This window comes from Pan paniscus, chromosome 6 (genome assembly GCF_029289425.2).
Source record: "Pan paniscus chromosome 6, NHGRI_mPanPan1-v2.0_pri, whole genome shotgun sequence".
NCBI lineage: Eukaryota > Metazoa > Chordata > Mammalia > Primates > Hominidae > Pan > Pan paniscus.
Window position 1 is genome coordinate 16277141 of NC_073255.2, and position 20998 is coordinate 16298138.

Genomic DNA, 20998 nt, shown 5'->3' on the forward strand with positions numbered 1-20998 from the left:
TCTAGGTGAGAAAGGATAATCTGAGGCTCTGACAGTGAAAATGGGTTAACAAAGTAGCAACTTTTTCTCTTGTTCCCCAAAACCTTTGCTCCAAGCACTTTACAGTCTGCAGGCAGTCCACTAAAAGATTATGTCTACACCAGAAAATAATCCACTGCATATTATATAGGGAGTCAGAGTTCAATTTTCAAGGCTTCCTTTTCTTTTTACTAAAAGTACATAATGCTTTTATCACTGCCAGCTAAATTTAAAATATACATCTAAATCCATTGGCATATTATTTTTCAAATACACTGTCAGAATTCTCTCAGTCTGACTTGTATTATGTTCCTCTACTTTGACGTGTACTGGCTTTGGCATCCCAATTATTCTCACCAACAAGAGTGCGCTTTCTGGTCCTAATTGCACCACAGTCTCCATTGCATGAAGAAAACTTGGACCAGCTGGTCAATTGACAGTCATCCTGGCAGGGGATCTGGCAGGCCTGGGTAAGGGCTGGCACAGGGCCTGCATACTGTAGGCACTCATGGATTCCAGCCTGTCCTCCATCTTGCTTGCGACAAGTAATGGCTAAAAGAAAAGCATAAAGCTGTTATAACAAATTCAAACGTCTAATTACTCTATAATTTAGAAGCTAACCTAACATTTGGTTAAGCAGTCAGAGAAAGCCTCTTGTAATTCCTTACTTACAGTAGAAATCTTATAGGAGTGTTTCTAATAATCCCAGTAGCCATTAAATTGGTTATTTTTAAAAATAACACATAACCCTGAGTGATTTTTGTGGCACAGAAAAGTGGACACATATGCATACTTAGCATTTACCAGTTTTAATTATATGTATTCAGAGTTTCAATTCATGTCACATGTAGGGTATATTTAGAAATAAATTTGTAAGAATGTAAGACAAACCATACATGGGTTCTGATAATAGCTTATGTTGAGCATAGGGTGTTTGGAGAGGGACTGGAAGATACTAGGTATATCTAATATTGTTTCATATCATTGGACACCCTAGAATTCCTTTATAGAAGTGTTTTAGTGGCAGAAAGCTGGTTGGTAGGTTGGAGTTTGGGGTCAGGAAGGTGTGCTTATAGAAATTATCTTGAAACTGCATTGGCATGGGAAGTATGTTCACTGTATTACATTTCAAGTTTATTAGGAAGGGTTGGAATCATTAATGGATAGGCAATGTCAAAGTCCTCCATCTCCTCTTTCTACAAGTTCTTCACATACACAAACATCAACCTGGCACTTGAAAATTTTCAATAATCTTCATTTATTATGTTAAAATTTGTAGTTCTAAAATTACATATAAATTTAAAAAATCGAAGTTTAAATTCATAGAAATTATTTCTCCTATGATATTGTTCTGCTGACTTAAAATAAGAAATAATATTTTTACCTATTGAACATATACATATGAGTGCTTTATGGTAACAAGTCTTAAAGAAAAAGAGCAAGCATGTTTAAAGCCCACTTTCTCCCTATGCCATTTCCTTTCCATTGGTTTTAAAAACAACTCACTTATTGAGGAAGCAGATGAAACATTAAACCTTGGTCCTAAAGTTGGCTTCACTGAATTATCTTAAATGGCCTCATTCAGATTGATTTACTTGGCTTTCTCAGGTTTATGGTCTAGGCTGAAACTGCTGCTGATCTCTGCCCTGTTCAGGATTCCATCACCATGAAATCAAGGTGAAGGAGCCTGAAGTTTTTGACCTTAAATTACAGTGAGGGCATAGAGGGCCTCAGGTTAGACAACACCGTCTGGATCTATGTACTAAAACCTATTGCCTAGGAGTGCAGGGCTTTGTAATAGAGTGTGTAAATGGACATAACTAGCAATTTTAGCAAGGCAAGATTTTCTCTGTGTAGTTGAACACAACTTAATGCAACTGCTTCAGACCTAACATAAAAGGCCCTTCTAAATTGTTCAATTGTGGATGCACTTCCCTATTTCTTAGCTTTAGATGTGCTTTTCATTTAGTACACATGACTTGACTTTGGAAGGGCCAGTTTGTAAGAAAAGAACAGGGGCCCCTAAATTTTTAAAAATAGGAAAATCCTGGTAGGGTGAACAGTGTTGGCCTTGATGAAGGTTAGATGACAGAAACAAATAAAAAACATTAAGTGTCTCAAAGAGAATCTACCCCCTTGAGGGAGGACACATCTGGTACTCTGTTTAATCATAGCAGTCTAAGATGGTGGTTCTCATGTCTGGCTGCAGATTATAATCCCCTGGATAACCTTTGGAAAATACCTATGCCCTTACTAAACTCTAATGCTCTGATTTCCCTGGTTGAGGTTGGGGTCCTGGGATTTAGGATACTTTTTAAGCTTTCTGATGATTTAATTATCCAAGCTATATGAGAACTACTGCTCTAGTAGGTAATATATTTTCACCTGCATCAGAAACACCTAGAATGTTATTAAACATGAAGATCCCTGGACCCAAAAAGAGTTCCATAATCTGGACCAATCCAGATAATGAGATATCTGCTATGGGGTCAGGAATATGCATTTTTTTTAAGATGCTCAGGTGATCCTTATGCAGATTCAAGTTTGGGACCCACCAGCTTGAGTATTCAAGGTACAGGAAGGGTTCTGGCAAACATATATGGCTAAGACAGAAAATCCTTTGGTACCTAATCAGCCTGGTACCATGCCAAGCTTTGGGAAACAATGGCTGAACATTGTATGAACTAAAAGAGCTCTAAGCTTGGAGTTCAAAGGAAGGGCATGATAGAAATTTGTACAGGGAATAGATAAAAAAGAACATCCATATAGTTTAGAAGAACATCATCTGTAACACAGTGTAGGAGAAATCCTCGAGATGCAGGCTATAAACGAGCTGCTATGATTTTGAAGTTCTTTCTACACCTGCCATTTGGAAGCAGGATTGACCCTTTTAGACACTCTAAACTTAGTAAGTGCCGATGGTTCATGGACAAAGTTGCCCCAAGGATGCTAAAAAAAAATTGATAAAGAGAAAGATATTAAACTTTTTACTAATCAGGACATGCAAGAGCCTCAAGAATGATATATTTGGAAAATAAGACATCTGATCATATGAGAATCGTAAGCTGTGAAGAGGGTTTCACTGTTTGTAACTAAAAGAAAATTAAAAATTACCAAACTAAATTTGGGTTCTTTGAAATCAGACTACTTTTACCTACTCATTCCATTTAGCTCTTTGAAACAGACTTCAATATAAATCTTTTGAGAAATTAGATGAAACTGACTTAGGTTCTCTCTTAAGGGTCTTTCTTACAAATTTTGTTTCAGAATTGCTCCAACCATTATCCTGTTATGTGACACCAAAAAGAAAAACAAAATAAAATAACACTACTACCAATACAATTCCAGAAACAATTTATTTTGTGCAGATCTATACTATTCACATAAACTGGAATCCCTTTTCCCCATATACCTGCACTACATAAAATCTTAAGTACTCTAGCTAGTTGAAAAGAAAAAAAAATTGTGTAAAATTCCCATAGCTATTCTCACTCTGCACTTTACACCCCTTATCTGAGGTTTTAGACAGTGTACTTTTGGAATAAATTACTCATACAATGTTATCCAAACAAGCAGCAACAGCACAATCTGTACAATATACTGAAAATTTATCCTACATCTCAACTTGTTTGTATTCTGACTTAGAGGAAACACAATTCAAACACAGAAATGCAATCTGAAATGAACTTCCTGATACTAGGGCGAGGAAAATATAAATGTTTGGAAAGGAAACCATCTGGTCTCTCAACTTTATAGATCTTAAAAATCATTTCTAAAACACTGAAAACAGGGTGATTTGAACAGTAGAAAAGATGGATCATACTAAGAGCACAGTTTCTTAGCACACCAGAAAACTACATATACCCAGAAAATTTGTATCTGTATTTACAGGTGAAGCATGTATATGTCATATCTAATGATTACACAAGTTCTCCTTTGAGCTGAAGCATTGTTAGCAAGATGGGAAAAAGTCATGTTACCCTACAGATAATTCACCATGAAAGCTTCTCAGTGAGATCAGCAAAAATCAAAATGATTATTTTAAAGTAAAATTCCATATTTAACTCTGTTGATTATATCCATTTACTTCATTTATTTATTGTATTTATATAAAGCTCAGCAATTTTTATTTAAGTGATATAGGACAGGCTGCTCCTGGCAGACTGAAAGCATGGGAAGAATCAATATGACTGATTTGTGGGTTACATATGAATCAAGTTAAACAAGCTTAGCCCATCAATATTGGGAAAATGCTGTAAAGATAAATAAGAGAAGTTTCTTCAACAAATACATGCTATGAAAAAGGGAGCTATAACTGTTGTCAGATTAAAAGTGACCTAAGAAATACACGAACCAAATGCAACGTGGAGACCTTTTGAAACCTCAGTTTGAACAAACGATGCATAAACGTTTTTGAGACAATGGAGAAAAATTATTAGATAAAAATATTAGATAGTTTGAAAGAATTGCTAATTATAATGCTGTTGTTATGTTAAAAATGCTCAAGTATTTATGGATGATATATATCTTACTTGGAAGTTGCTTTAAAATACTCCAGCAAAATTCTTTTTAAGTGTGTGGACAGACGACCAAGAATAGCAACATGTTAAAAACTGCTGAAGCTGAGTAAATGATGACTACATTGCTAGTACTCATTATATTAGTCCCTCTACTTTTGTGTATCTTTGAAACTTCCCATAAGTTTAAATTAAAAAGATTAGTAAGTTGAATAAGTAAAGTTAATTCTAGAATGTTCTCAGGTAAATTGAGTTTCAAGCTATGTTTTAAAGAGAAAAATAATAAAGGTTCATGGACTAAAAGGGAATAGATAACACTGGCTGAGCTAAGAGGACATGGATATCTGTGTTATGCATACGTGAATGCGTAAATGGAAGGCTACTGATGCAGCTCTGAAGCAGATCAAATGGAATTCTGAGTGTAATTGCTCATCTTCATTTTTGAAGAGGAATGAAATTTCCTTATTATTCAGGTTTCACAACAAGAAGGTGTTCTATTGCTCAGTGAATTACCCTTCAGCGTGTAAGGCCATGCACTCATTTTGTTTGAATAATCAGAATGAAATAAATTGCCTGATCCAAAATGGGCACATAGAAGTTCATTACAGGAAACAGAATAGGATCAATGCCTTAGTGCAGTGAAAGCTGTTGGATTATATATAGCAAATGGTCAAAGAGCTCTGTGACCTTATTTATTAAACTGAACAATATTAACATGGTTTATACCACTACACTAGTGTCTGGGTAGCATTACAGACAGAACATGATCAGCTCATTGAGTAATTAGATGAGTGATTTTTTCCTATGGTTTTATGAAAAAAATGGCAATAGCGAGAATGAATCATGTAGAAATGAAGAAGAAAAAGCTTAATGTGAGTGTGAGCTAGTTCCCAAGAGACCTAATTGTGCTTAGAAATAAGATCAAATCTATAAATAATCCAAGAGGGCTCCAGTTGTTTACTAGGTAGATATAATGATCCTGGTCTTTGTCTGTGTAAAAGAGATTTTCACTGACAAGTTTGCCAAATTATAGTTCCTAATTACAATTTGTTGAGTGTAGCCCTGGCACAATGGAAAGAAATGTACCTTCATTTTTGATTGATCCTAAATAGTTACCAATGATCCCCAGTCTCACTGATGCTTATAATATATGTGAGAATACTAGGATGAGAACTTACTAGGAAATAATGATCAGTTCCCAGTGGAGTAGCTGAGACTGAGGTTGGCTAAGATCCCCAGTTAGGATCTGGGAAGGGTTAACTGCATCAGAACACATGGAGCATCCAAGAACAATCACAGACCCAGCACAGTGCCAAGCTTATTTTATGAGCTACTATTTAAAAAATAGCAAATGTTAATAAGCATTTTATAACAGATCTCCCAGAGAGATATAAAACGAAACTCAAAACCCCAAATTAACGAGGATGCTAATATTCATAGGAAGTTAAACATTTTAAAATATAAATAATTCTAGAAGTTTTAAATAATGGTATATATAACTGCAGAGTATAAAACCTGGGTAATAACTAATAAATATATCAGCCAAAAAAGAGATTAAAAATTATGTCTGTATAAAATTTCCTTAAAGCAAGCTCCTTCTCTTTTTCCTACCTAGTTCTTTTTCCACTTCTTTTTCTTTCTATTGAAGAAAGAAATTTCTTTTGACAATTAACAGATAATGTGCCCTGCCAGGATAAATTGGCCCAGATATTATGAGCCTAACCTCAATAATGCCTCTAAAATGTAACCTTTAAAAAAAGAGCAAAGTGGGTCAGAGTTTTCAGCAAAGGGTGAAGCAAGGCCCATCAACATAGATTAAACCATGTAACTTAAGCATATTTGTTCACAAAAAATAAGAGCATAAAATATAGTTAAATTATTGTATTGCACATTCCACATTTAGATTTAAGTTTAATAGGGGAGAATTAGAATTTTTCTTTTACCTTTTTTTTTTTTAAGGACCCTCCTTTTGTAATCTTTTTAAACCAATAAGTGACACAGGGTGAGGACTCCTAGGGCCAGGAGGACCTCTCCTATGCAAGGTATATTATTGAAGTATTTTTCTTTTTTGTGGTCTAGATTCGAGAATGCATCCAAATTATGTTGGCTTCCATCTAAAGAGACTGATGTCAGATTTTAGTGACCAGTGACATTACAACAGATGTTCCTTGGCAGGCAAGAAAACAGAGGGGCTATTAGATTAGGCTAGATGGGGTAGACCCTAGAAAATATTAACTCTAGTTCCATCTAATCTACAGCAAGTACACTTGGCAAGATTATCAACATGAAGATTGAGCAAGAGCAAATTTACCGTCATTTATGTGATATGTCTACCTTGAATCTTTGCAACTTTTAAAAATTCTACTCTTCGTAGAAACATGTCACAAAGTAATAAACACTGGAATGATACACATTGAAGAAGTAGTTATTGGGGGAGGAGCCAAGATGGCCGAATAGGAACAGCTCCGGTCTACAGCTCCCAGCGTGAGCGACGCAGAAGACGGGTGATTTCTGCATTTCCATCTGAGGTACCGGGTTCATCTCACTAGGGAGCGCCAGACAGTGGGCGCAGGTCAGTGGGTGCGCGCACCGTGTGCGAGCCGAAGCAGGGCGAGGCATTGCCTCACCTGGGAAGCGCAAGGGGTCAGGGAGTTCCCTTTCCGAGTCAAAGAAAGGGGTGACCGACGCACCTGGAAAATCGGGTCACTCCCACCCGAATATTGCGCTTTTCAGACCGGCTTAAAAAACGGCGCACCACGAGACTATATCCCGCACCTGGCTCGGAGGGTCCTACCCCACGGAGTCTCGCTGATTGCTAGCACAGCAGTCTGAGATCAAACTGCAAGGCGGCAGCGAGGCTGGGGGAGGGGCGCCCGCCATTGCCCAGGCTTGATTAGGTAAACAAAGCAGCCGGGAAGCTCGAACTGGGTGGAGCCCACCACAGCTCAAGGAGGCCTGCCTGCCTCTGTAGGCTCCACCTCTGGGGGCAGGGCACAGACAAACAAAAAGACAGCAGTAACCTCTGCAGACTTAAATGTCCCTGTCTGACAGCTTTGAAGAGAGCAGTGGTTCTCCCAGCACGCAGCTGGAGATCTGAGAACGGGCAGACTGCCTCCTCAAGTGGGTCCCTGACCCCTGACCCCCGAGCAGCCTAACTGGGAGGCACCCCCCAGCAGGGGCACACTGACACCTCACACTGCAGGGTATTCCAACAGACCTGCAGCTGAGGGTCCTGTCTGTTAGAAGGAAAACTAACAAACAGAAAGGACATCCACACCAAAAACCCATCTCTACATCACCATCATCAAAGACCAAAAGTAGATAAAACCACAAAGATGGGGAAAAAACAGAATAGAAAAACTGGAAACTCTAAAACGCAGAGCGCCTCTCCTCCTCCAAAGGAACGCAGTTCCTCACCAGCAACGGAACAAAGCTGGATGGAGAATGATTTTGACGAGCTGAGAGAAGAAGGCTTCAGACGATCAAATTACTCTGAGCTACGGGAGGACATTCAAACCAAAGGCAAAGAAGTTGAAAACTTTGAAAAAAATTTAGAAGAATGTATAACTAGAATAACCAATACAGAGAAGTGCTTAAAGGAGCTGATGGAGCTGAAAACCAAGGCTTGAGAACTACGTGAAGAATGCAGAAGCCTCAGGAGGCGATGCGATCAACTGGAAGAAAGGGTATCAGCGATGGAAGATGAAATGAATGAAATGAAGCGAGAAGGGAAGTTTAGAGAAAAAAGAATAAAAAGAAATGAGCAAAGCCTCCAAGAAATATGGGACTATGTGAAAAGACCAAATCTACGTCTGATTGGTGTACCTGAAAGTGATGCGGAGAATGGAACCAAGTTGGAAAACACTCTGCAGGATATTATCCAGGAGAACTTCCCCAATCTAGCAAGGCAGGCCAATGTTCAGATTCAGGAAATACAGAGAACGCCACAAAGATACTCCTCGAGAAGAGCAACTCCAAGACACATAATTGTCAGATTCACCAAAGTTGAAATGAAGGAAAAAATGTTAAGGGCAGCCAGAAAGAAAGATCGGGTTACCCTCAAAGGGAAGCCCATCAGACTAACAGCGGATCTCTCGGCAGAAACCCTACAAGCCAGAAGAGGATGGGGGCCAATATTCAACATTCTTAAAGAAAAGAATTTTCAACCCAGAATTTCATATCCAGCCAAACTAAGCTTCATAAGTGAAGGAGAAATAAAATACTTTACAGACAAGCAAATGCTGACCAATTTTGTCACCACCAGGCCTGCCCTAAAAGAGCTCCTGAAGGAAGCGCTAAACATGGAAAGGAACAACCGGTACCAGGCGCTGCAAAATCATGCCAAAATGTAAAGACCATCGAGACTAGGAAGAAACTGCATCAACTAACGAGCAAAATCACCAGCTAACATCATAATGACAGGATCAAATTCACACATAACAATATTAACTTTAAATGTAAATGGACTAAATCCTCCAATTAAAAGACACAGACTGGCAAGTTGGATAAAGAGTCAAGACCCATCAGTGTGCTGTATTCAGGAAACCCATCTCACGTGCAGAGACACACATAGGCTCAAAATAAAAGGATGGAGGAAGATCTACCAAGCAAATGGAAAACAAAAAAAGGCAGGGGTTGCAATCCTAGTCTCTGATAAAACAGACTTTAAACCAACACAGATCAAAAGAGACAAAGAAGGCCATTACATAATGGTAAAGGGATCAATTCAACAAGAGGAGCTAACAATCCTAAATATATATGCACCCAATACAGGAGCACCCAGATTCATAAAGCAAGTCCTAAGTGACCTACAAAGAGACTTAGACTCCCACACATTAATAATGGGAGACTTTAACACCCCACTGTCAACATTAGACAGATCAACGAGACAGAAAGTCAACAAGGATACCCAGGAATTGAACTCAGCTCTGCACCAAGCGGACCTAATAGACATCTACAGAACTCTCCACCCCAAATCAACAGAATATACATTTTTTTCAGGACCACACCACACCTATTCCAAAATTGACCACATAGTTGGAAGTAAAGCTCTCCTTAGCAAATGTAAAAGAACAGAAATTATAACAAACTATCTCTCAGACCACAGTGCAATCAAACTAGAACTCAGGATTAAGAATCTCACTCAAAGCTGCTCAACTACATGGAAACTGAACAACCTGCTCCTGAATGACTACTGGGTACATAACGAAATGAAGGCAGAAATAAAGATGTTCTTTGAAACCAACGAGAACAAAGACACAACATACCAGAATCTCTGGGACGCATTCAAAGCAGTGTGTAGAGGGAAATTTATAGCACTAAATGCCCACAAGAGAAAGCAGGAAAGATCCAAAATTGACACCCTAACATCACAATTAAAAGAACTAGAAAAGCAAGAGCAAACACATTCAAAAGCTAGCAGAAGGCAAGAAATAACTAAAATCAGAGCAGAACTGAAGGAAATAGAGACACAAAAAACCCTTCAAAAAATCAATGAATCCAGGAGCTGGTTTTTTGAAAGGATCAACAAAATTGATAGACCGCTAGCAAGACTAATAAAGAAAAAAAGAGAGAAGAATCAAATAGACACAATAAAAAATGATAAAGGGGATATCACCACCAATCCCACAGAAATACAAACTACCATCAGAGAATACTACAAACACCTCTACGCAAATAAACTAGAAAATCTAGAAGAAATGGATACATTCCTCGACACATACACTCTCCCAAGACTAAACCAGGAAGAAGTTGAATCTCTGAATAGACCAATAACAGGAGCTGAAATTGTGGCAATAATCAATAGTTTACCAACCAGAAAGAGTCCAGGACCAGATGGATTCACAGCTGAATTCTACCAGAGGTACAAGGAGGAACTGGTACCATTCCTTCTGAAACTATTCCAATCAATAGAAAAAGAGGGAATCCTCCCTAACTCATTTTATGAGGCCAGCATCATTCTGATACCAAAGCCAGGCAGAGACACAACCAAAAAAGAGAATTTTAGACCAATATCCTTGATGAACATTGATGCAAAAATCCTCAATAAAATACTGGCAAACTGAATCCAGCAGCACATCAAAAAGCTTATCCACCATGATCAAGTGGGCTTCATCCATGGGATGCAAGGCTGGTTCAATATACGCAAATCAATAAATGTAATCCAGCATATAAACAGAGCCAAAGACAAAAACCACATGATTATCTCAATAGATGCAGAAAAAGCCTTTGACAAAATTCAACAACCCTTCATGCGAAAAACTCTCAATAAATTAGGTATTGATGGGACATATTTCAAAATAATAAGAGCTATCTATGACAAACCCACAGCCAATATCATATTGAATGGGCAAAAACTGGAAGCATTCCCTTTGAAAACTGGCACAAGACAGGGATGCCCTCTCTCACCACTCCTATTCAACATAGTGTTGGAAGTTCTGGCCAGGGCAATCTGGCAGGAGAAGGAAATAAAGGGCATTCAATTAGGAAAAGAGGAAGTCAAATTGTCCCTGTTTGCAGACGACATGATTGTTTATCTAGAAAACCCCATCGTCTCAGCCCAAAATCTCCTTAAGCTGATAAGCAACTTCAGCAAAGTCTCAGGATACAAAATCAATGTACAAAAATCACAAGCATTCCTATACACCAACAACAGACAAACAGAGAGCCAAATCATGAGTGAACTCCCATTCACAATTGCTTCAAAGAGAATAAATTACCTAGGAATCCAACTTACAAGGGATGTGAAGGACCTCTTCAAGGAGAACTACAATCCACTGCTCAAGGAAATAAAAGAGGATACAAACAAATGGAAGAACATTCCATGCTCATGGGTAGGAAGAATCAATATCGTGAAAATGGCCATACTGCCCAAGGTAATTTATAGATTCAATGCCATCCCCATCAAGCTACCAATGACTTTCTTCACAGAATTGGAAAAAACTACTTTAAAGTTCATATGGAACCAAAAAAGAGCCCGCATCGCCAAGTCAATCCTAAGCCAAAAGAACAAAGCTGGAGGCATCACACTACCTCACTTCAAACTATACTACAAGGCTACAGTAACCAAAACAGCATGGTACTGGTACCAAAACAGAGATATAGATCAATGGAACAGAACAGAGCCCTCAGAAATAAAGCCACTTACCTACAACTATCTGATCTTTGACAAACCTGAGAAAAACAAGCAATGGGGAAAGGATTCCCTATTTAATAAATGGTGCTGGGAAAACTGGCTAGCCATATGTAGAAAGCTGAAACTGGATCCCTTCCTTACACCTTATACAAAAATCAATTCAAGATGGATTAAAGATTTAAACGTTAGACCTAAAACCATAAAAACCCTAGAAGAAAACCTAGGCATTACCATTCAGGACATAGGCGTGGGCAAGGACTTCATGTCCAAAACACCAAAAGCAATGGCAACAAAAGCCAAAACTGACAAATGGGATCTAATTAAACTAAAGAGCTTCTGCACAGCAAAAGAAACTACCATCAGAGTGAACAGGCAACCTGCAACATGGGAGAAAAATTTCGCAACCTACTCATCTGACAAAGGGCTAATATCCAGAATCTACAATGAACTCAAACAAATTTACAAGAAAAAAACAAACGACCCCATCAAAAAGTGGGCGAAGGACATGAACAGACACTTCTCAAAAGAAGATATTTATGCAGTCAAAAAACACATGAAAAAATGCTCATCATCACTGGCCATCAGAGAAATGCAAATCAAAACCACTATGAGATATCATCTCACACCAGTTAGAATGGCAATCATTAAAAAGTCAGGAAACAACAGGTGCTGGAGAGGATGTGGAGAAATAGGAACACTTTTACACTGTTGGTGGGACTGTAAACTAGTTCAACCATTGTGGAAGTCAGTGTGGCGATTCCTCAGGGATCTAGAACTAGAAATACCATTTGACCCAGCCATCCCATTACTGGGTATATACCCAAAGGACTATAAATCATGCTGCTATAAAGACACATGCACACGTATGTTTATTGCGGCATTATTCACAATAGCAAAGACTTGGAACCAACCCAAATGTCCAACAATGATAGACTGGATTAAGAAAATGTGGCACATATACACCATGGAATACTATGCAGCCATAAAAAAGGATGAGTTCATGTCCTTTGTAGGGACATGGATGAAATAGGAAACCATCATTCTCAGTAAACTATCGCAAGAACAAAAAACCAAACACCGCATATTCTCACTCATAGGTGGGAATTGAACAATGAGATCACATGGACACAGGAAGGGGAATATCACACTCTGGGGACTGTGGCGGGGAGGGGGGAGGGGGGAGGGATAGCATTGGGAGATATACCTAATGCTAGATGACGAGTTAGTGGGTGCAGCACACCAGCATGGCACATGTATACATATGTAACTAACCTGCACAATGTGCACATGTACCCTAAAACTTAAAGTATAATTACAAAAAAATAAAAATAAAAATTAAAATTAAAAAAAAAAAAAGAAGTAGTTATTGACATTGCTTCTTAGGGCAGTTGTAAAGAAAAGAATAAACAAAGCATCCAAAATTTACATTATGGTCATGTATTTCTAATGCAAATTTAATGGCAATTCTATCCATAGTTATTATGGCTAGGTTTCAATTACATAGCCACTGACCAATAATTTAGCCTTCTAAATACCATCTGAACTGTATAAATATGAACAGAGAGAAAAGACAGGGGAGGTTATAGTTCTATTCAAAGTTTATACACTAGTGACTTGAATAGTATGAAGAAAATATAAGCTGTCTATTCACTTAAAAGTTAAAATGAAATATGGCCATACTTCATGTTATTTGCATTTCTCTTTTATTGACAATTTTATAGGGAAGATGCCTATTTCAAAGATCCTCTAAAATTTCCATAAGAGATTTAAGAATGATTCAGGTTTTAAAGTTGCCAAATCGCGTCAATGTCTTCTTTAAAAATTTCTCTTTTTCCTCTCTCTTTTTAGTTCTTATGCCATTATACAAAATTTCCTGTAATATAACATTCTCAATACCCAAAGCCTTGTAAAAATCCTTCACTACTTATCATTTTTTTTAATGAGAAAAAGAAAAACAAAACTATCCTTGCCCCTTGCCTCTAACTCACTCACAGGAACCCTAGGCAAACTGGTCAATGAGTTGTTCCTAAACATAAAGATTTTACTTGTTGCCTTTTTGCTTGAGTCATCCTATATTTAAAGCTGTTTCTCTTTCACTATGCCGTATCAGTGGTTATCTCTTTTTTTTTCAATTCTTCAGTGATTATTGTGTATATACACTACTAATGTATTATTATGACTTGTAACCCAAGTCATGTATACCTATAGTATATTTTCTACCATACTAAGTTAACTGAATCTATTTGTTATACATTTTTAATATCTCAAGAGGCTGGACCTAGTACCATGAAGGCAATGTGAAATATGTAGCATGCATTCAATAAATATTTATGAGAGAATGTATTATATTGAATTATATTCAGAAAGTTTGGATTGGTTTTTAGAAATTTGAGTTACCTGTTTTCACAGCTTTCTGAAAGAGCATAATATTAACAAACATACAGCTCTGTACACTAAGATGATAGGAATTTTATTTAAAAGTACGGATCCTGCACTATTGCTATATACTGAGTTGTATCTCCCTCAAATCCACATGTTGAAATCACCAGTGTGATGGTGGTATTTGAAGGTGAGGTCATGAGTGTGAGGTTCCTATGACAGGATTAATGCCCTTCTCAGATGAGACCTGAGTGCTCTTGCTCTTTCTCTTTCTCTCTCTCTCTCTCTCTCTCTCTCTCTCTCTCTCTCTCCCCTTGCTTTCTCTCTCTGCCTTGTTTTTTCTCTGCCATGTAACGGCACAGTGAGAAGATGGCTGTCTGCAAGTCAGGAAATAGGCCTTCGTCAAGAACCAAATTGGCTGGCACCTTGACCTTCACATGCACCAGAACTGTGAGAAATAAATTTTTATTTAAGCTACTTGATCTATAGTGTTTTGTTATAGAAGCCCAAGAATCCTGATAAAACTATCAACACAACATTTTAAGCATTTATTTTAGAAAAGATTTCTAATGTTTCTACGGAAACACTTGATGAACTTAAAGAAAATACCCATTATGTAGCAGAGTAGCTAATTCAATTTAGAGAAGATTGGGCAAGAATTACTGGTGATTCTGGGGATAATTGATATAAAATTCTGCTTCAGCATTATGCCACTTTTCCTTTTAAATGTAAAGGAATTGGGCCATAAATAAAAAATTCCTATGTGCTTTTCAAACTTTCAGGAATATATAAATTTTCTTTTAAAGTACTCTGTGTTCTAATATAATAGATCAGAAAAACTTTTCATATAGTTTTGACATATATAAAATATAGATTTTTATCAAGACTGCATTTACTTGATTAGAAGAGACTCTACCTATATTCTTATTCCTGTGTTGCTTTAACTCATTTCTGAATAAGGATGATTCTCACAAATTTGCTTTAGAGCGAATGTCAGTGCTGAGATCATAAGTAAACAGTTTACAATTTTTAAAGAGGCTCTGGGAACACAATTGCTTCCCAAATCTTTTGAAATATGTCATCACAGATAGTTCCTCCAATTTGAAAAATTATGCTATTAATAGTATTAAGAGTAAAAATGAAAGTATGTCTATAAAGGCCACTTTATTTTATTGTTAACAGGTGGTTAAAAGTAGGTGCAGGCCTAGGAGGCATGGCTAGTAAGGTGATAAGAAGGAATTTGTGTTACATTTTTCTATCATTATGGAAGGGTCCAGACATTGGAGAAGAACTGAATCATAACAGGTGACCTTTTAAGTGTTGGGCTGAATGGCACATATTATATGAGACACACACATTCTCTCTTTTCTATGTGTACTTAGTAAATTAACTCTGAATGTCCAGCTTTTGAGTATAATTTATCATGTTCTAGACAAGGGAATTTTGAAGGCTGGAATGTTTTTCTCTCTTGTCTTCCATAGCCCATGTATTTTCTGGTTTCACCTTTAGCCCCTTTTTAATTTTAATTTTTACTACTAAAGTTCTTAGAGTCAACATTTTATTCCTAACCTCCCCCAAAAAGAATGCTGCAATTTCATCCTTAAAGGCAGATATTTTACTATTGTCCCAGTCTTTAAAATCTACTACTTTCATAACTATAAAATAGTTCTTTTATTGCTGAATTGAATTTGTATACATCTTCCCAAGTGACAAGATAAATTCCAGGGATTTTCTGATCCTATTGGGTAATGACTATTCAGTATTATTAGAAGTTCTGACTACATCATTGGTTACATGGCTTTCGGGTTTAGATCAAGGGTCAGCAATTTTTTTCTGTAAAAGACTACATGGTAATTATTTTTGGCTTTGTAGGCCATATGGGTCTGTCATAACTACTCAATTGTGCCTTGTATCATGAAAGCAGCCATAGGCAATATGTAAAAAAATGGCTGTGGCTGTGTTCTGATAAAACTAATTACAAAAAACAGGCTGCGGACTGGATTTAGCTCATAGGCCATATAGTTTACTGACTCCTGGTATGGACAAATAGATTGATAAAAGTCATGAAGTAAACATTTCTATCTCTAGAATCATACAATGGTAAAGTTAGCTATCTCATATCTTAGTTACATGATATTATTCAAGTGGGAGTACAAGGACACAATAATTTAAAGTTAATAACATTTAAGTTAAATTCTTTAAAAGAAATGCTTAAAGAATCTACAAGTGCAAACTTGTTAGAGAAAAAAGAAATCTATTAATGATAAGGTATAATCGCTTTTATTCATATATATAATAAAAGTTGCATTTTAGAGTTCTTAGCTTTTTTATAACTTCAGCAATTCACTCTATGGAAATGTTACCCAAATTTCCATCTGCCATCTTATGCTATCTCTACAGCTACATTTCTACATTTCAAGTGCATACCTGAATATTTCCACTTGGCTAACAATGCCATGGCCTCAAATATAAAATGTATAAAATATACTTTCCAAAATTAGCTCTACTTTTAGACCTAGAATTTTCACCAATATAACTATTCTTAAATTAAAAATGTTGGAGTTAAAGAATCATATGATCAACTTTGACTCTTTTATTTTTATCTCTCTTCTATTGTCTGCTACTAAGTCCCAAAAATATTTCCCTCTATCATATGTCCACAATTTATTTATTTTTGCCTATTTCATATTACTGTTGTTTCTATGACTTCAACCTTGCACTGCTACAGCAGCATACTATCTGGCATTCAGGCCCATGTGTCTTATCTTTCTAATTTATTCTGTACACGCTGACAGATAAAACACTGCTTTCATCAGGTCCTTGCTCATACCACTTATCGAACAAGTTCTAAAATACTGATCTTGACATTTATAGCCTTCCACGAAATCACCCCAGGCTCCAGATCACATCTTCAGAGCTCAATCCACCCACTTTTCTGTGAACACATTTAATGTTTTTGTTTTTCTTACCTCAAACACTTAGCTTATAGAATTGATCTTATCTTGTATTCTTTTATCCTCTCTACTTCTTCTAATATTATGGTACAAGTCAAGTCCCAACCCATACTTTAAGTCTTTCCTCAGCTCTTCAGCTTCAAATGATTGGCTTTGCAATTGATAAGTTTCAGTCTTTAATTCTTGTTAGGTGACATTAACAGTGATCTAATTTCCCTAAAAAATATAAGCTCTCTGGTTTAAAGATCTTCATTCTTTCTTAACATTTATAGCTTTTTCTACAGTCTTCCAAATGCAAAAACAGTGGAATGAGTAATTGAAATGAGAAATTCTGATGTGCTAGGGGGGACAGAGAGCAGCTTCTCTATAGTCTTTGTTGACTGATTTAATGTTTACTATATAATTATTTTTGTCATAAAAATAGCACAAGTTCATTTTTTTATTTAAGTCTCTGACCACATAAGTAAGGATAAAGATGAAAATAGCAAGAACTTGGCGATTTAATAATGTGGAGTTCTGAAAACAGCCACGACCATCAAAGGAAGAAAATTTTGTCTTCTTGCAATTAGTAAAAGATACTTCTACATTCTTAAGATTCTCCACTTCCTGTTTCTACAGAAATATAAGCTGTACGAAAAAGCAGTCTTTCATCTACTCTGGAAACAAAGAAAAAGACTGTCTTCATATGGAAGTTAAAGGGATTGTTCTAAATATATTTATGAATATATCACTTGTTATAATGCAACTTTCACTTCCCAGATATCCTGAAAATGGATAAGATTGCTGAGGTACAGCAAGTTGTTTGACAAATATGCCAAGATTAGGAAGCACTATGTAAGTACAGGCAGAAAAAGAGACACCAGTAATAGGAAATCAAAAATGGAACAATCAGAAAGATAGGAGAAAGTCACACACTGAAGATGCTAAAGACCCTTTTATCACAGAGGGAGTGGGTAACAAGTATTCACTACTACAAGGTGGCCACCCAGGATGAAGAATGAACAGTTTTCCGATTTGGAAATGCAAAGGTTGCTGGTAATCACAGAAAGAATAGTTTTTGTACAGATTGTGTGTCAAAACCCAAAAGGCCCATATGCATACATTCACTTGGGTTATGAACAAACAGGAAGAGGGAAGAAATTAACATTTAATGAAGACAACATGTGCCAACTACTCTAAGGCTTTTGTGTTCTTAACCTTAAAGGGAGGAAATGAATCATCCAAGGTTGTGCAGCTTATACGCCATTGTTTGGAACTGAGGCTGTTTTCACACTTGTGCTGCTTCTACTGATCTTGTATTTCCTCCAGTGGTGTTTTATAAAGATATGGCTTTCATCTGCTTTACCTAATTTTATTTCACATTTTGATCTCTGGGTATTGTTTGTGCATCTATTATGAAAATTTGAATAATCCTAAAATATCATTTGGTCCAAACCCCTCTTTTTTTTAATCTAAATAAACTGAGGTCCAGAAGGTGAAGGGATGAGTAAGACACACTGTATCAGTAAAAGAATGGAGACTAAAACTTATGTTTCCTGATTCCCAAACTCATGCTCATTTTCATTATAACCTCTATATAGAACCCAAAATATATGCAAATCAATGCCTGATTCAAGAAGGAGTTAGTAGGGCATGACAAGAAGATCTCATATCACTCAGTTTCTTAAAGAATGATTTGAAATGGAGGAGAACGACTTTCAGTTCTATATACTTAAGTCTCTATAACTGTAAAGGGAGTCACAGTTATGTTTTACCCAAAGTTGATGGTGGGAGATACATAATGAGAATTATGCAAATAAAATAAAATCCTAAAAACTACTGCAACTAGGAATTTAAGATTATTTGGAAACTAAGTTTTATGTTCCAGAAGAAGACTTCTAAAAGGAAGATTATAAAAACAGGGGATTTTTTTTTTTTTTTTACATAACAGAAGCATTTTTTTCTTAAAAAGGCAGTTTTTTTCACTGTACAGAAAATGAAGTCCCAGATCAAATCAGCAAAAACTGGAATTCTGCTCTATATCTTCAAATTTTTGTATCAACATCAAATACGTAACTACACATGGGAGAGCAAAATATGTTTTTTATAAATTAAAGTTGCTTGCATATTCAATTATGTATTATGCTACATTTTAAATACACAGCAGGAGCTGTATGCTATAAGTCAATATGAGTAAAAATAATCATGTGCTCTTTAAAGACTGAATTTGCTATGTCTGGAAGAAAGAACATATTCCAAATCTTGAGTTTCTATATTCCCTATAATATCTAGTAAACAATTATGGCAAGGTTGAACATTCTCATTACCCATTTCTGCAAGATTCCATGTTATTTAGTGGTGCAGATTGTAATTAAGTAAATAAGTCTGCCATTTAAAAATCAGTACTAAATATGAACAGAATTGTGGCTAGCCATGAAAATGAAAGAGATGTCATTCTGAGAACTTCTGAAAAAGTTAACTAATTCTATTACATTGTATGTATGCACATATATAATGCATACAGGCAAGGAGGTAAGAATCTTATTGCTTATTAAGGCGGCAAGCAAAATGCTGTGGAATACCGTAATCTAAAAACAAACAAACAAACAAACAAAAAAGCTTCAGTGTACCATTTATGTCATAACTGAAAGCTTGGCCTGACTTTCTTTCAGACATCAATGAGAGAAAAATTCAAGAATTATGAGCTAATGCCAAAGAACAATGGGAACAATTTAAAAAGACATGTTTCTATGTCCTGATGTTTTGTGGAAGGGCTCATAGCAGATTTATATCTGCTTTGCTCTGTTTGCTAAGCATGGTGTCCACGTGGCAAATGCATCAAAACAGTAGTTAAACTAGCGATGCTGGAGAAATGAACTGTGGAATGGGGCCTCCCACCTCTTGCCTGTCGCCCAGGCCCACAGCCTTCCTGTGCTCCAGGGCTGTCTTGTTGCACGCTCCAAGGGACTAATTGGCATCTGCGCCATTTGTGAGTCTTCCACCTACAAGACAGGAACAGAAGCCCAGTGGAGAAGAAGCAAAAATGCCAGCAAATCACAGAGACACAGCAGCATGGAAACATGACTTTGACCACTGCAAACACAGTTATTTAGCAATGCTCAGTTCTATCTAAATTTAATTTAGATCTCCATCTAGGCTTTAGAAGAAGTAACATTAAATATAAAAGTACTTTCTCTGGCAGTGAAGACAAGAGTACATCATTGTCAAGTTCTATAGGACTCTACAGAGAAGATTTAGACTTTTTAATGATTAGGACTGCCAACAAATGCACCAGATGGCCCCAGAAGTGATGCATGCCATTTAAATAATGTATATTTATTTTATTCAAGTTATGAAACTGTATTCAAGTCATGAGTCTTGTATAGTGCTCTTTTGGTTAGCACTGTAGGAGTATCTCAGCAACTGTAATTATAATATGCTTTACAAAAACAAATTCCCAAAATAAATAAGTTTGAACCAGCAGTTGTCAATGTTCATGGTGTAAGTATACAATTATAGTATTTGTCATCTCAGAATTAAAGACTGATATATTAAGATGCCAAATTTGACAATGTCATCTTAAATATTTATTTTGTGATTACATTTTTCATTAATTGATGCCATAATACTTCATTTGCTGTCAGGACTGCAAATGTATACATCAGATTTCTATTAGATAATTTCTGTCTTAATCATGAGGAGGTAAAATTTCTCTAACAAATTATCAAGATGATATATACTTCGATAACTATAATTTTATTTGAGGTGATCACAAATGAACAGAAAAGCCATCTTACTAGCATCATTGAGATACAGATGTCATTTCCTGATCCAGAATGCGAGCATTTATGATTACAAACAGGTGTTCTTTGGAGCAGGGGAGTAATGCTTAGGCTAGTCTTCTAAGTGAAAAAGAATTTCTTCCTAAAGTATACATGTTTCATAATTATTAATCACTTTTCAGCATTTCTTGTACGTTATATCAACATAAGACATTTCCCCAAACTACTGGAGCT

At 36.5% G+C, this 20998-nt stretch overlaps 1 protein-coding gene across 1 annotated transcript in view; it reads right to left on the reverse strand.

The window, feature by feature from the left end:
• THSD7A (thrombospondin type 1 domain containing 7A) overlaps positions 1-20998 on the reverse strand; it is a 474918-nt gene that overhangs the window by 77029 nt on the left and 376891 nt on the right. Inside the window, exons 11-12 of the mRNA XM_003824998.6 lie at positions 19881-19984; positions 376-570 (exon numbers count right to left, since the gene is read on the reverse strand). Of these exons, the coding sequence (XP_003825046.5) occupies positions 376-570; positions 19881-19984 (299 nt within the window). The remainder of the gene's footprint in view (positions 1-375; positions 571-19880; positions 19985-20998) is intronic.